Source organism: Zasmidium cellare, assembly GCF_010093935.1.
Source record: "Zasmidium cellare ATCC 36951 unplaced genomic scaffold M409scaffold_15, whole genome shotgun sequence".
Taxonomy (NCBI): Eukaryota; Fungi; Ascomycota; class Dothideomycetes; order Mycosphaerellales; family Mycosphaerellaceae; genus Zasmidium; species Zasmidium cellare.
In genome coordinates this window covers 129734-145319 of record NW_022986959.1, presented here as the reverse complement: position 1 = coordinate 145319, position 15586 = coordinate 129734, and the positions used below count along the sequence as shown (strand labels likewise).

Sequence of the window (15586 nt, the reverse complement as noted above, 5' to 3'; positions counted from 1 at the left end):
GTGACCGGCGTCATTGGCACGGCGCGCCCACCGCCGTCTCAAATCTGCTTCACCCAAGCCATACGCTCTCTTCTCGCCGGCATCCCAACCTCTACGACACCTCCCGCGCCATCATCATCCCTCATAGCATCGTAGACCCTAGGCAAAACAGCGAGAAAGATGTCTGGTTCTTCCGCTCAACGCATGCCCCCGCGCATGCTCGAATACGCCTACGAGGCGAACATGCTCCCGCCGCCCAAAGACCTCCACTTGCTCCGTGGGTGTGAGAAGGCCATCAACACCCCGGAGCTCCTCGAAATGATCCTGGGACAACTCCCTCCCACCGACATCGTCCGCCTCCGCCGCACCGAAAAGCGGTTTCGCCACCTCATCGACACCTCCATCGCCCTCAAGAAACGCCTCTTCCTCCTCCCAAGCGTCGATGCAGAGACTGAGCATCCCATCTGCAACCCTATCCTCCTCCGCCAAGTCACGTCTGGGTACGGCTTGCTGAGATCCATCGTCAACCCAACAACCCCGCTTCATCCCAACGACATCCGGCTGCTGATGCTGTTCTCGGAGAAGGTGCATACTGCCATGACTGTACGCTTCAAACTGGCCAAGCACGACAGCGAGACGGGAGAGCTATACCATGGAAGATCGAAAGTCTTGGAGGTCCAACCTGGGGAGGACGGCGTGGTGCGATATGCGGATTTCGAGAAGACGGCACAGATGTTGATGGTGCAGCGAGGAGAGGAGTGGGTGATCGACTACTGGCGCACGGAGCTTTTCATTTGAGATGCTATGAGGATGGTCCTGGAGGTTCAAGGCGAGAGCAAACACGAACGACGGATGACGAGTACAGGAGGGAAGTGGCATGGTGGCTAGGGATGCAGTGGATACTTTGCTGAGGCAAACGTGGCCGGGAAACATGAGGTGGCGAGGCGGAACACCAGCAAAAAGGAATGTCATGAAGGTCGTAATGCACCTCGTCTGCTGATGAGGAGTTGGGAGTTCATTGTTCCATCTCCTATACGATCACCCGGTCGTCGACTTGTGTTGAACCTCTATTCCTCTTCCTCCTCATCTGCTCCCGAGGATCCTCATTCTAATCTTAGAGCTTCTACTACCGCCACTGTCCTCCTCTATACCTCATCTTTCCGCTGGTTTAATAATCATTCTTCGCGCAGCTTGCCTTCCCATGCTGATACCGAAATCATCATCACTAGTCAATCAACAGACACACACACGAGAAGGGGCTATCCGTGTGCTCTTGAATGATGGACTTGATGGTCTTCAAGGATTCGACGGTACGCGGGCGGCGCTCGAGAGAACAGTGTTCCGACCTACAACCGTCGACTTTGCCTTCTTCCTTCTCCCGTCGCAAAACAACCCTGTCTCCGCCGCGCATTCTGACTGGACCAGAAAAAAAATCTCCACAGTTCAGTCCACTGTCACGTCCAGCTCGAAGAATTCCAAGGCATCAAGCCACTCGCCGCTGGCTGGCTGGTGAGGGCCATGCACCATGTCGAACGGCTCGCCTTCCCACTCGTATGGCTCTTGCCACGGACGATCCTCCTCGGTAATGTCGTAGTTGGTGAAGTACTCGGTGCTCGGATGATGGGCTGGCGTCAGTTTGGGTCGACCTGTGTGATAGTTCGCCTCGAAGGCGTTCTGCAAGACTTGGGATGCATCGATCACCAACAATGACAGGTTTTTCCTGATCGCCGTCGTCATCGCAATAGTGTCGCAGATAGCGGCGAGCTTCATTTTGAGGGCTGCCTCTTCTGGCTTCATGCCATCGAGGATCTTGGCTGGGTTCTGCGAGCGACTGGCGGTCATGACCATGTCATAGATGCCGGGGAGATCTCTTTCAGGTGCTGTCAGCGGAACCGTGTCTTGGATACGGTGTAGGAAATACGTACTACGTAACCACTGCTATTACGTGCTTACCGGGCCAGATATCGGTGTCTGAGTAGCAGCCAGGTTGCGCCACATGCCCACAACGTGCGAGAGGAGAGTTCGAGTAGATGCCCGACGCAATCAGAGCGGCCAGCTCATCCCGATCTGAAAAGCTCTCCTCGTCGTAGACCTCCCCATCCCATCCGCCCCAGGTCTTGTACTTGGGATCACCAATGGCCGGCAAGTGCACGGTGGCCAATGCATGCCGAATCTCCTGGATAACTTGCTCATGCCACGCCATCGCACGATAGAAGTTGTCTTGGAATGAGTCCACGGTGAGTCCAAGTGTGGCGAAGCGTATTGGGGATCCTGGACCAAAAGTCGAATGATGCCGAAAGATGTGACGCAGGCAGTCGTCGTAGAGCTCTTGCCAGCGCAGGGCCTCAGCAGTCTTGATGATGAGCCAAGAGTACTGCTCACACGCTTCCCAGATGTCCGGATCGTCCATTAGGAGGCTTTTCAAGTATGCTGCGACCAAGGCGAAGCACTGATAGAAGTTCGCATAGCACAGGATGTTGTTGATGTGCTTGAACATGTGCCGGGCCATGTAGATTCTCGGCTCGCCGTTGATCGGGTACATAGAGTAGGACTCTTCAGCATCTGGTCCGAGCAGGTCTGCAAGCTGCGGAGATTCGCCGCACAGGATGGCAAAGAAAGACTGCAGGTCGATCACAGTCTGGATCGCTGGTAACTAGTTTGAATTCGTCCTCTGGCCAGACTTCGTCAGGGAACGGGAATATGAATGGAGCGTGATGGGTACTCGAGAGGAGCCTTCCATGTTTGGCCCGTAGCTCTTCCAGCAGCTCCTCGTCATCGTCATAGGGTCCTAAGGGAACGTGCAGTCTGTCTAGTTCCTCCTGAAAGATACCGCGAGGTGATGTCTGTGATGCGTCAGCTCTGGTGTTGAAGGCGAATGTGGTCTTGTTGGTACCTCCGAGTCGAGGAACCAAGTTCCCGCATAGAAGTCGTACACCAACGACAGGGTGAAGATTCTGACAGTCTCTCCAGTTCGTGGGTACACCACGGTCTTCGCACGATTCCACTCCTTGCTAAAGCTTTTCGCGAGGACTGGACTGGCCTCAGCCAAAGCACTGCTGCTGAGCAGAAGCCAGCCTGAGGGATGTCGAGTTAACTTCACGACCACATCGCCGTCTTCGAAGCGGCAGCACCGCCAGTTCTTGTTGCAGGAGTAGTCTTTGGAAACAATAGTGGTGTCCTCCAGTGTCTCGGCCGCTTTGGCGCGTTCGCAGAGCGACGTCAAAAGCGCAGAAGCCATGATGATGGTCGTTGGAAGTTTGAGACTCGAAGTTGTGAACTTTAAGAGCTGCCGTCAGGTGTGCGGCCGCTGCCGAGACGCACGGTTCATGCTGAACATTCACCAACGCGACGCGTTTGGCATGTGACTGAACTTCGCTCCTTGCTGCTGCCCAGATATTACGTTGATCACATTCTGTATGCTAGTCGAGTGCATAGGGTGTCTGTATAGGTATAGCGGAAGGAATATTGTTATATGAAGTAGGGACGTACACAGGGGATCGTCAGTCCGATCCTGAACATTTCTGCAGTTCAGTAGATGGTCTCCGAGGAGATTCAAAGCATCCGTTCTGTGGGCGTCTCACGAGGTGCAGATGAAGCGATTTGAGATGGTTATGGAGTCAGCAATAGTTCTGTGCTGTGCTACCTATATACGTCCTTTGTCTTAACAAAAGACCTGGAAATAAGACTTGTGCGCAGAGACAAAGAACCCTGAGGATGTATGACAATGAAGAAACGTGGTTTATCCGTACTAGTTTGCATTTGGTTAGTGTGCTGTTTAGAGAAACAAAAACGTAGCAGCCAATTATCACTTACTAGGAGATCCAGCAGCCACGCAGCCGTCAAACAGGGCTTTTGCCTTCTGCTCTCCTTCCCTTAGTCTCCAGATGCAAACTTCCGGTGCATGTCCTGCGCATCGGGTGCTTGAGAGCGGAGCATTGACCCTCTGCGAAGACCGAGGCACAGACCTCCTCATACCTAAGGCCCTCCTTCCTTCCCTCCATGTAGACCACCATGTCAGGCCCGAAGTTGATCTCAACCTTTCCCTTCAACTCCAGCGTGCCCAGGTCGCCAAGGGGAACCTGCATCCGCTCGATGTATCCGACCTTCTCCAAAATGTCCTCCACGGTGATCACGCTGCCGACGCCCCAGCCGTAAGAGAAATCCATCACGGCTAGAACCGTAGCTGTCGTGATAGTCTCCATGACGAACTTGATCGAGGTATACTCGCGGATGCGGCTGCAGATGGCCATCTTTCGGAAAGCGCTGTTGGCGTGGATAGGACGACGATGCATCGTGCCGGAGAGGATGTTCTTTTCGATCTTGAGGGTGTCGTCGAACCACGCGAGACCAGATGGAGGGCCACAGCTCTGACCGCTCGACGTGCGTGCCTTGCCGAAGATGACAGGGTTGATGGCGACGCAGCATGCCGGAGTGAGGACGTCGCGGAAGTTGATCTTGTCTTTGATGGCGTTGGTGTTGATGACGGACTCGATGCGATTGCTGATGCGCTTGCCGCTCATGATGTCGAGTGGTGGGAGATGGCCGATGATCAGCTCCAGCAGCTCGGTGGTCTCGTAGACGAGGGTTCTGGCTGGTTTCTTGATCATCCTCATTATCATGTCGTCCTTCTCCAGGACTTTCGCTTTGTCTGTAGGCATGGTGCAGGTGTCGACGAGTCTGTTCAGCGAGTCCTACCGGAGATGGATGATGGTCTGGAGTGAAGTGGTGTTGTAGATGGAAGTCGAGGTCCGGCAAGCGAGTGATGCGTGTTTTGGTGGCCCGTGCATCGCAAGCCCGGACAATTACCCACGCCAAATTTGGAAGTTACGCGCCTCCTTTCTTCTGACCTGCAACGACATCGACATACCACAAAGTAAGCCATACAGTATCCTCACCCAGAGCGCGACGCTAACAGGTATCCCAGCCAAAATCGCACATCATGTCGAACACAACCCGCCACGGTATCTTGGTCCCAATCGCTTCCCTCGAGACCCTCCTCTCCCATCTCACGCTCCGCGAAACCCTCACCTTGCGTCGCCTATCCTCCCCCATTAAGAACATCATCGACACCGCCGTCCCCGCGCAACAGAAGCTCTTCTTCACCGCCGTCCTGCCCGTCATCCCCCCTCCACTGCCGACGACGCTGGAGCTCAACCCCCTGCTGTTCGCCCGGTCGTATAAGTGGTTCAAGAAAGACCGCTTTCAATTCTACGAGCACCCCGGCCAATTCTACCAGTTCCACCTTGGAGACCAGCCTCAGCCAGGAGTGGCTGCTGGAGCACAGCCGCTGGAAGGGCAAGGAGGCGGTCCTCACGCGGCCAAGCCAGACGATGCTCACGGTCGATATGCGTGGACATCGGCCTGTACCTCCTCAAGTCGCGTATCCGGCCCCTCCTCCTATCACTTGGATCGCGCGCATTACGGTTACCAATGCCAACGGCGTCAAGTACGGCGATCTGCTGCGCCAGGCGGTGAGGGAGTGCAGACGGCAGGGGGCGAGGGGTACGGATAGCGTGACGATGGAAGCGCGCTTCCCGTACGGGCAGCGGTTGAGATTGGAGAAGTACACGGAGGTGCTGGGTCGTCTGAGCGATGGGCAGAGAGAGCGATTGGGGGTTTGAGAGCGTCAAGGGAAGAGACACCATTCTCAACGGCTAAGAGGGCAGCCGACAGTCGCAGCATCATGAGGAAGCCTTTGTGTATCATAAAGCTGCTGAGAGAGGTAACGAATGTGGGAAGACCTGGCAGAAAGAGAGAGGACAAAGTCTGTGCATTGTTTCGCTCTTAGACAGACTCGATAGGCGGTCAAGACCATGAAATCAAAAAGCATCCTAGACATGATCACCTCAATTTGCAACCATAGACTCCTACTATCCCATGCTGCAGGCCTGTATCGCTTTGTAGAACCGTCACCCAAGCCCAACTCCATCTTATACTCTTCTGATCCAAGTTCTTATAAGAGCGTTCTCAACGTCTGGCCTTAATTATAAGTTCCCTGGAACATGCAGAAGGGCTCAGAGAGGATTCGAGCAAAATACAGCTCGTGATGAAGTCGAAGAGGGTTTGCCTGACGGCCGATATGTCAGAGGACCCAGTTGATACAGGACTCGAAGACGGCCTCGCACGAGGTTTCATGGCACGGCTCTACCATGCTACAAATGCAATCTAGCGCCGCATTCTTTGGCGCCGACGAAGAGGACTCGTCGCACGGTGTTCGTGCTGGCAGCATGGTGCTATACACATTTGCGGAGAGGATTCGTAGGAAGATGGGAGCGGGGAGTCTGTAGAGTGGGTAAGTAGTGGTTGCATATGAAGCTGGCGACTCAACGGGGAGAAAAATCATGGGTTCATCGCAGAATGGCTTCAGAAGTGATACATGCTGCTCGCTGGCTAGCTCGGCAGATGCAGTAATATCTACTGCTGCTCTTCTCCAGCAGCGAACTCCTTCAACAAAGACATCATCTCCGCATCCTCCTGCTCCTCCTCCTTGTAAGACCTCGGCGTACCCTCAGGCAGCGGGATCCACTCCAGCTCTCTCTTCTTCATCTCGTCGTCCGCTGCCTTGAACTTCCGCCGAAAGTCCATCTTCAGCTTGATCTGCCTCATATTCTCTCTCATAATCTCTTTCGTGGCTGGTGGCTCCTTTCTCAAAGCAGTCGCGAACAGGTCGACATGGGCTAGATTGCGCCTATATCGACGCTCGAAGCGCCGAACAATGTCCTGATGGGTGTTCTGCGAGAGGATGATCCCGCCGTGGCTCGCTTTCTTTTTCTTTCTATCCTCCCTGAAGACGCTGGCGCGCGCGGCGTACGCGGCGGAGTCAATCATCCATGCAGAATTGCGACGAGAGGGAGAGTCGGGATCAAGAAATGGAGTTGGGTCCTCGACCAAAGCCATTTCATCGTCGAGATCGTCGGCGGAGTCGTGGTCCGTGGGATCTGCGAAGTCCTGCCCGGAGTCACCGTCAGAGTCTCCTTTCTCTGAGAGGTCCACGTTGCTGTCGGTCTCCGTGACAGGCGCAGGATACATGTCCATGAATGAAAGCGGTCCGCGAGCCTCGTCGATGTTGCTCTCTTGAAGTGGGTTGTGCGTGACTCCAGCCATGTGGCTGACTGGAGACGATCGAGGAGTGGTCGTGAAGAGGGGGTTGGAGATCTTCGTGGCTTGCAAGCCGAAGCGGTCGACGCCAAAGGTCGCCATTCGATCACCAGCAGGATTTGGGAAATGCATTTGCTGCTGCAGCTGCTGGCTCTCGTATCGCCGCATGCTCGTCTGAACAGTCGATAGCTGCGTCTCGAATAGCGAGAGAGGGCGTGCAGCTTGTGCAGTGGAAGTTGGTGTAACACAGGCGGGGTCGATTGGTGAGCGTTCACGCTGGAAGCAGTCCTTGAATTGCTTCTGTGTGCTGGCATACCAGCCTGAGCGAAAGAGTACGACTTCGCCCTCTGTTGGGAAACACACACCAGGGACGTAGATCGTGGTCTTCTCGACGTCGACCTCCTGGGACTCATGACGGCGGCAGCTGATGAAGTCCTGCACCAGGTCGAGGTAGGTGACGCCAACAGCGTCGTTGGATGCTTTCAAGATATGGCCGCCGAGTCGGATGCCGCTCTGGTCCCTCTGCCACAGCGGCGTCTTGGTATGCCAGTCAACCCAGACGCTCTTGACTGGCGTGTGGCAAATGGTCATGTCATAGGGAAGTCTCTTACGTCGCTGGGGCAAGCTCGTAGCTTGAATCTGTCGCTTGAACTTGATGATGCTCCCGTGTGCTCCAGACACTAAGAAAGCCTCGGGCCCGACGAGATCAGTTTTGCGTTTGAAGAGTGATTCGTTCAGACGCTGGATGTCCAGGATCGTGACCATCTTGCCGTCAAGAGTTGCTTCTCGAAGGTGTGGCTTGTAGTACAGCTCCTCTAAGCTGGCAGGTGGTGGAGTGTAGGTGAGGGTTGAGGAGTCGTAGTACTCCACGGCGGACTCGGCGTGGCAAATGGCAAGGCGAGGTGCTGAGAGGTCGAGGCTTTCAGGCTCGATAAACATTGCCTGGCGGATGTTCTTCTGGCGTAGCGTGCGAGCGATGTTGTTGAAAGTTCTGTGCGCGTCGGCCAGGTCCAGTACTAGCTTTGGCTCAACCTGTGACAAAATGCGAGCAGCGAGGTCCTCATTCGACCACACTCTCCCCTCAAGTTCCTCTTGATCTTGACGCGTCCGCTGTTGCTTGACTTCTACGATCGGTGCTTGATACAAAGCTGGTCCAGGCTTCATGCACTTGCCCTCAACCCAATCCCACTCTTGCTCGCCGACGAAGAAGGCCCGTGGGATGCGGATGTCGACGATGTCGAGTCCCTGGACGGCCAAATACCTGTAGGCTCGCAACAGCTGCTCAAGAGTTATGCCGTTCTCATTATGAAGACGTTCGACTCCGGATTCGTAGTTCCAGCTCCGTCCGTCGAAGCTTTTGTCCCAGTCGATCCAGACATGCTTGGCGGGTGGCTGGGAGAGCATGGCTTTGTAGATGGTCCACTTGTAGCTCTCTCCATCGTGCTGGATTCCCTCCAAGTTGCTTAGAAGCATGTCCAGGTCCGGGATGAAGCTGACGCACTCGGTGAAGAGCTCCAGCCGGTCGAACAGCTTGCGTGTGCTGTAGTACTTGTCTTTGAGGAGGGCGGGATTGAGGATTGTAGGGTATTGCACGAGCGGCGGTGGTTGCGGGTTGTGAGGGTTGAAGACATGTGGCGGGACTTGATGGCTGGCTGGGACGGAAAGCACTCGAGGGAACTGAGAATCTCGGTCCACGATCCACTTGGTGCCGCCGTCCTTCGCAGGCGCCAGGAAGGACTTCCTCTTGAGCTGCTCTCCCGAACTCTTGTGGATCAGAGTGTATGGATGCTCGTTCAGGTGGCTCAGTCGGACGATAGCGGTCGGGGATGCGAGGCGGATGAGAATCTGCTCGACCAGCTCGTGGGTGCCGAAAACCTTCTGCCGCGCAGCGTACGGGTTGCCCGTGATATCTCTCAGCATCGTGCCAGCAATATGCACGCGGAAAGTTGTGATGTTGGTGATGTTTCGACGGTTGAGAGTACGTGTCCAATTTCGCGTACAGCGCGCGTGCCAAGTCCTGGTAGTGCACGGGCTAAGCCGAAGGCCGGGCAAGTACATGTGAGGCTTGGCCCGTTTGCTTCACGGATTCAGAAGCAGCATATTTCACCTCGTGATAGAATATATCTCCACGTTCTCCTCTTACGAGATAGCTACTATCTAGGGCAAGTACTATATACATGTGAACCTAGATGCTTCATTGAATATACATCTAGGAGCTGGGCATATATAGCCCGTAGTTAGTATAGTGCCTGCTACCACATTGTTTGCTGTACGAAACAAAACTCATTAGTACCGGAAGGTATAACCCGAATCTGGAACAACATTGGTTTACGAAACCCAGCAAAACAATCTTCCTATTGAAACAGGGGCGTTTTTCGCATGCCTGAGCTGCGAATTACCCAAACGCACGCAAATATACGACGTCTCCATATCTTCCAAGTTGCCCTCGCAATACGACTCAGGAAGAAGGCTCGAATCCGTGCATCGTTGGCAAAGTCTAACACATGCTGGCGTGGGGTGGAGATTCCTAATCCTGGCCTCAATACCACATCCTGGGTCTTTGTGCTGCCCCAAAAAGTTCCCCTCCGGCAACCACTTTCATTGTTTGGAGGCACGTCAATGGCAGCATCACCAGGCTAGAACATCCACAAAGGACCCACTCAACATTTCTAGAGCGGCAACCGTCCATCATCGATACAAGACATCCCGTCCCTTGGCTCCTTGGCGAACACGTCCAACATGCCTCTCAACATCGGCACGATCTTCACGAGGCCGTACCAATCCTTGGATCAGGATGAAGGACTTCCAGTGGGAACGCCGAGCAAGTCGAAGAACCCTCACCGCTTTCCGAAGGTGTATCGAATTGAAGCTGTGCTGGCCGCTGGATTTGCAGGTGCTGTCGTTGCTGGCGTTCTGATTCTTCTTGGACTGAGGTACTTCGATCGGCGAAATGCGCAGTCGTTTGTACCAGACTTTCCATTCAACACCCCGCGTGTCTTCGAATGGCATCCTGAATTTGTGTATGGTGTTGGCACGAAGAGCTGGAAGACAACCTGGGAGGACAAGATGCAGCCCAGTGAGTACCCCCTCATCACCACACTCGAGCCAACTAACAACTTCCTTCCAGGCGACGAAGGCTTCATCCGAATCCCCAACCCCTCCAAATACGGCCTCTCCGGCGGCTTCACCATCCCCAACACCACAAACACAGAAGGCTACTCCATCTCCATGTTCCACCAACTCCACTGCCTCACAGCCCTGCGCCAACAGACCTTCGATCTTCTCAACCAAACAATCCATCACCCCGTCAAGATCGACGTCATGCACAACCACCACTGCTTCGATTACCTGCGGCAGGCGATCCTCTGCGCGGGGGACATGACGCTGGAGCCGGCGAAGGTTGTTGATGGGGTGAGGGTGCAGGCCGTGGATGGGTATGGGGTTACGCATCAGTGTAGGAGTTTTGGGGCGATTTTGGAGTTTGCGGAGAGGAATGGGGCTTGGAAGGGGATGGGTGATCCGGAGTAGGATTTCGGGATAAGAGCAGGAGGAAGAAAACTCGCCTTGCATTCTACATGAGAGGAGTAGTGTACTAGCGTGCAATAGACGGCGAGGGGACAATACAACACGAGGAGAAGGACTTCACCGAAGCGAGCTCATATGTGGCTGTGTGGACGACAAATCCAGCGTCAAGTTAAAAGGGCGTCTTTCTAGTGACGCGGGCTTGCCAATACGAGAGATCTTGAGGTTGATATCCTTCTTTTAGGTTGGAAAGTACAAAGAGTAGTATGTATCGATTTGCTACTAGAAACTGCTCTAAAGCCTTCTTTTATGTAGTAGATGTCCAACTAACATACCTTCAGACCGAGGTAATACATCTACAGCAAAAGTTCAAAATTTCGAGCAGTTACCAATATACCTTTCTACTCTGCAAGTATCTAAACGCACCTATTGCTGAAAGAAACCCCTATTAAGAAAAAACGCAGAAAAAAGATGAGGGCAACACCCCATTTCGAACTAGCTCCTTGTCGATGTCGAATTGCCGCTTGCTGCCTGCTACTGCTGCCTGCCGCCACCAAGAACAAAGAAAAGAGGTTTGTTACCTTTTCGAATAGACCATCCAGTCTAGTGTGAATGTCAGCGGGTACTGCCGACAGGCGTGTTCATTTGTTAGAGGAAGGAGATTCAGGGGCGTATATAGATGTTAATTTTAGGAGAGGGGGAGGAGGAGATAGGTGCTTGGAGAGTAGAGGGATGTATGGGTGACCAGGACTATATAATTTGGTAGGACTACATACACGCTGCGACCACGGGCAGTTTGAAGGTGTGAGGAGGAGGATTTTGAGATAGAGGCTAGTTTCAATATCTATAGCAACTTCTTTTCTGTATGTTCTTCTCCGTTACCTTGAAGTTCTCCAATCCATCGAGCAGAGATATCATACGTCTGTACCTTCAGGTTATCGAGGATAGCTGCCGCATTGATATGGTGCGTCCACCGCCTCATCACACAAACAAAGCCAAATTTGCCACAGCACCCACGGTGCCTGTGAACTTGGTCGGAAAGTCCAGGGTTTCTGCACCTCCAGTGTACATAGTCGGAGTGGCCGATGCAGTCGCAGTCGTTCTTGAGCTCACCGTCGAGATAGGCGTGCTGCTCAGCAATGTGGTATCGTCTTCCCTGAGGTAAGTCGCCCCTACCAACCGTCCCCAAAGCCCACTGGCACTCACGAAGTCCGTGACATTGAAACTCACGACCCGGTCGGCGTCTTCGGATCAACGATATTGCTGTACTTCGACCGCATGGACCAGCTCTCGGGCTGCCTGAACAGGAGCACCACGTAGCCATGTGGCCCCTGCCCTCGCAGCGGTTGAGGGCAGACGAATGGAGTGATAATGCCGTTATTTGAAGAGTTGGCGGCTGGCTTCAGGGTCTTGTTGCTGCAGCTGGCTTCGACGAGTTCGATCTGGAGCCAGTGGAAAAGCGGAACTGCTTCATCGATCATCATCGCTGTGTAGCTCGTTGTTGTGTTGCTCGCAGTCAAGTCAGGCACGTAAAGCGTTGGAGCAGCAACAGTCTCGTTGATTGGGTCCAGCATGCCTGGGACAACGGGTGTCCTTAAAGGATTCAGCGTGATTCGAAGGGGCAGCTGTGATTTGATTGAGAAGCCATCTGGAGTCTGGGCTGCGGCGAGTGAAGCCACAAGAACAGATACGCAGATCGTTATTGATGGCATTGTTCGTCAGTATCTTGTTTTCGTCTTTCGGTCTCTCTTTGGTTCGATTCGAGCTTCAACAAGATGATAAAGTCGGTGTTTAACGCGAAGTTCACGGTGGGCGAGTAGGTGGACCTTATGTACGATTGCCGTAACTTACGCGACGACGACGAGCGCATGCTCGTTGTGATTGTACTTTGGGAGTGCGATCGATGGGTCAAGAGTCGTCGGTACCCCGGACACGGCCGTAGAAGCTAGCCAATGTCGATATTTCCGCACGTCTCCTCTCGAGGTGCTCGCGATGGCACGGGTCTTGTTCCGATCCTGCTGGAAATGTATTCTGGCTCGGTGCGACTGCTTGGTCGCTGAATCTACCGAAACAGACATTGAGTCAATTATGCGAAGGGAAATGAGGGTAATATTATCCGTCAGCAGCCGTGCAAGCGCACTCGGTGCGAGACTTGGACCTAACCCCCGAGGCTTCCCTCCTCTTCCCTTCAAATCTCTCTCCCTTGTCTCACGGGGCTTGCCCGATGGAGTGTGCTGCATATCATTGGTGTATTTTGGAAGCTGCAAGCGACGGTGAAATGGGTATTTGATTTAAGTGAAATGAAGTGAAGCCAGGTGAAGTGAAGTCGCTAAACGATTTGTGCTCGTATCACGGGCCGACACGCTAAGCTTGTCTGAACTTCACGGGCCCGTCCTCCGTGGAAGGCTGATACGACATCCTCGACCAGACCCTCGCACGAGACTCGTGCCGGGGGGCGGCGGGGTGGCTCTATCTTTTCACCCGTCCTAATAGAGACGAGGTACCACAACTCTCCGACGAAGCATGGCGGCTCCCACGTCAACGAGCTTCAGCGATGCATACACCAAGCTCCAGAACAACAGCTCCACCATACGTCATATGAGGACTGCTCGCCAGCCTGGATCGAAAACCCACAAAAAAGCGTCCTCAGGTATCTGCATTGCAATTCCACATATTGCAAAACCAGTGGCACGGACCCGGAGAACAATGAACGGACTTTGGGGGCCGACAGAAGGGCGACCTGGATCGTCCAGATGAGTCTCAATTGAGAAGCCTGCGTCAAAGGGCATGCCGGAGTGTCCGTCGTGCGTATGCTGTGCGACGAATGACAGCCACCCAGCAAGCGCTATCTTGCAGCCACAAATCCTTCCGGAGCCGCGAGGCCACGAGGCAACCAGATCGGGCGCTCGAGACCACGGTGAACCCTACAGATTTCGGATCACGCCCGAAAACAAGCATGAACAGATTTTGAGCCTCATTTTCGACGTCGACATGGATCGTCCATCGATCGATTCAAACAGGGTCGGCGTGCCTGGACTTCGATCTATTTCATCTCTACAAAGGCTTTCTGGGCCTGGGCACCGCAAGCTTCCGAATTCGGCAATGCATGGTACAGCAGTACTACGCCTTCTGGCCCTGACTGGGCCACCTTGAAGCCTTTTTACGTGGTTCTCGCGAAGGAAAACCGGCAGGTTATATATCACAAAGTATATCATGCCTTGCCACTCGCATTCAACTCTTGCTCCCGAGCAGCAAGATCGTGGACGGCAACACTCTTTGGATTCTGACCAGCCGTTCAGCTTATAACTGGATAAGCCATGGATATCAACGAGATCACCGCGAGTCAAGGCACCAATGTAGGACAGCGCGACAGCACCGATTCGGAAGCGACAATTCAAGCGGACCACATCCCAGAGCCCACAGCATCATCAAGAAACTGTTCTCTTCAATCAATTGACCAGAAGTTGCAATTCCAACGATCAGTCATCGCCAGGACCGGACCACCCTTCTCCTGTCCGCTTTGCGCCCAGACATTCCAGTTGAAGAAGACTTTGATCCGACACGCCAAAGACTCCATCGCCAATCTGGAGGGATCACCTTTCGTCTGCAGCATTTTTGATTGCGGCTTGCGATTCAAACGCAAAGACATACTCTCGAGGCACATGAAATCTCAACATAGTGCAGGTCGTACACTGGTGCAGTGCCCCGTCTGCAGTCAGGAGGTTCGACCGAGATCTCTGAAAGGCCACCAAGCCACCCAAGCATGTGCTAACGCACGACCTTCGGCCGCGACGTCGTCTGATCAAGTGGTACCAACAGCGAGTCAATCGGACGACTCCAAGGAGGCATTCTACTCCTTGCATTCTTACCTCCACGACATTCTCGACTGTGTCCTACTCACCGCCTGGCTCTTTACCACAGTCAAACCATGGGGCCCCGGCGAGATGACCCCAGCTCTCTGGTTCGTTCAAGCACAGCCGCCGCGCTCGTACGAAGTGGAAAAGCTGAAATGCCTATTCTTGAAGACACTGAAGACAGCCGTTGAAGCCCCAGATATCTCTTGGAACGGCCACTTGCTGGACGCAATCGCTATTATCAAAGTAATCACAACGATGACTGAGGGATGGAAGTATTCGAACCCGCATTCGGATGCATACAAGAGACTGGCGGAGATTCAGATCAGACGATTGTCTCTGACAAAAGACGCATTCATCAACAGTCAACGGTCTCAAGCTTGGGACAGCGTACTCAATCAGACAGTACCCGAGAATGATCGACCGAAGTGTGTCAATATTGTCAAACTCATCCTAGGCGTCATGCGCAAGGCGACTTGGGATTCTGTGTCACGGTTGACGGAGGACTTCAGCAAGCCACTGGAGGATGCTGCCATCAAAGCACACACGAGATCGTTTACAACGATGGCGTTCTTTCAGGGTTATGGGAGCGACATCATTGAGATAGCCAACACTGCCGTTTCGATGCACTAGTAGGTGGAAGCCCGATCTCTGTGTTTTAGCAGGCCACGGTGTAGTAACGATGTTAGTTTACGGTGTAGTCGAAAGGCAATGTCACTTGCTACTCGAGATAAGAAGCGTGAGTTTTAGGTGGGGCCGGCAGTTTTATGTTATTATATTTTCATCGCCAGTGGTCACCAAACCAAATCACAAGTCGTTGTCTGACATGTGTCTCCGCTCTACTCTCTCAGATACTCTCTTCGCGAGATAAATGCCAGATTGCGCGGGCGCGAGCATACGTCTTGCCCCAACACCTGGCTGAAGAGGCCGTCCCAGGTACGCGGGCAACCTGCCCGATCGAGACCACCTGTCTGCAGAGCACATGCACATGCAATCCTTCCCGATGCAAGCCTCGGTATAAGCGAATCAACATCTCATCCTTAGCGCCTTTGGGACATTGAGTTCTGCACAACCGTTCTGGCTCATCCGCTTGCAGAAAGGCAACGAGGCAACGCTGCAAGGGCACCTACAGC

At 53.7% G+C, this 15586-nt stretch overlaps 8 protein-coding genes across 8 annotated transcripts; 4 read left to right on the top strand and 4 right to left on the bottom strand.

Annotated features, from left to right (window-relative positions):
• Positions 1-159: 159 nt before the first annotated feature.
• Positions 160-777, top strand: M409DRAFT_22185 (uncharacterized protein; the record flags this gene model as incomplete). The annotated part of the gene is made up of 1 exon (XM_033806222.1): positions 160-777. The coding sequence occupies one exon, from the start codon at positions 160-162 to the stop codon at positions 775-777; it is 618 nt and encodes a 205-aa protein (XP_033668263.1).
• A 645-nt stretch (positions 778-1422) lies between these two features.
• Positions 1423-3217, bottom strand: M409DRAFT_22184 (uncharacterized protein; the record flags this gene model as incomplete). The annotated part of the gene is made up of 4 exons (XM_033806221.1): positions 1423-1877; positions 1933-2625; positions 2702-2822; positions 2873-3217. 4 exons carry the CDS (start codon positions 3215-3217, stop codon positions 1423-1425), a joined length of 1614 nt encoding a protein of 537 aa, XP_033668262.1.
• Positions 3218-3818: 601 nt separating this feature from the next.
• Positions 3819-4637, bottom strand: M409DRAFT_22183 (uncharacterized protein; the record flags this gene model as incomplete). Its single annotated transcript, XM_033806220.1, has 1 exon — positions 3819-4637. The coding sequence occupies one exon, from the start codon at positions 4635-4637 to the stop codon at positions 3819-3821; it is 819 nt and encodes a 272-aa protein (XP_033668261.1).
• Positions 4638-4918: 281 nt separating this feature from the next.
• Positions 4919-5600, top strand: M409DRAFT_53976 (uncharacterized protein; the record flags this gene model as incomplete). The annotated part of the gene is made up of 2 exons (XM_033812542.1): positions 4919-5318; positions 5356-5600. The coding sequence occupies 2 exons, from the start codon at positions 4919-4921 to the stop codon at positions 5598-5600; spliced, it is 645 nt and encodes a 214-aa protein (XP_033668260.1).
• A 793-nt stretch (positions 5601-6393) lies between these two features.
• Positions 6394-9135, bottom strand: M409DRAFT_53975 (uncharacterized protein; the record flags this gene model as incomplete). The annotated part of the gene is made up of 1 exon (XM_033812541.1): positions 6394-9135. The coding sequence occupies one exon, from the start codon at positions 9133-9135 to the stop codon at positions 6394-6396; it is 2742 nt and encodes a 913-aa protein (XP_033668259.1).
• Positions 9136-9816: 681 nt separating this feature from the next.
• Positions 9817-10605, top strand: M409DRAFT_53974 (uncharacterized protein; the record flags this gene model as incomplete). Its single annotated transcript, XM_033812540.1, has 2 exons — positions 9817-10153; positions 10205-10605. The coding sequence occupies 2 exons, from the start codon at positions 9817-9819 to the stop codon at positions 10603-10605; spliced, it is 738 nt and encodes a 245-aa protein (XP_033668258.1).
• A 1220-nt stretch (positions 10606-11825) lies between these two features.
• Positions 11826-12311, bottom strand: M409DRAFT_22179 (uncharacterized protein; the record flags this gene model as incomplete). Its single annotated transcript, XM_033806219.1, has 1 exon — positions 11826-12311. One exon carries the CDS (start codon positions 12309-12311, stop codon positions 11826-11828), a length of 486 nt encoding a protein of 161 aa, XP_033668257.1.
• A 1605-nt stretch (positions 12312-13916) lies between these two features.
• Positions 13917-15086, top strand: M409DRAFT_53972 (uncharacterized protein; the record flags this gene model as incomplete). The annotated part of the gene is made up of 1 exon (XM_033812539.1): positions 13917-15086. The coding sequence occupies one exon, from the start codon at positions 13917-13919 to the stop codon at positions 15084-15086; it is 1170 nt and encodes a 389-aa protein (XP_033668256.1).
• Between the last annotated feature and the right edge of the window lie 500 nt (positions 15087-15586).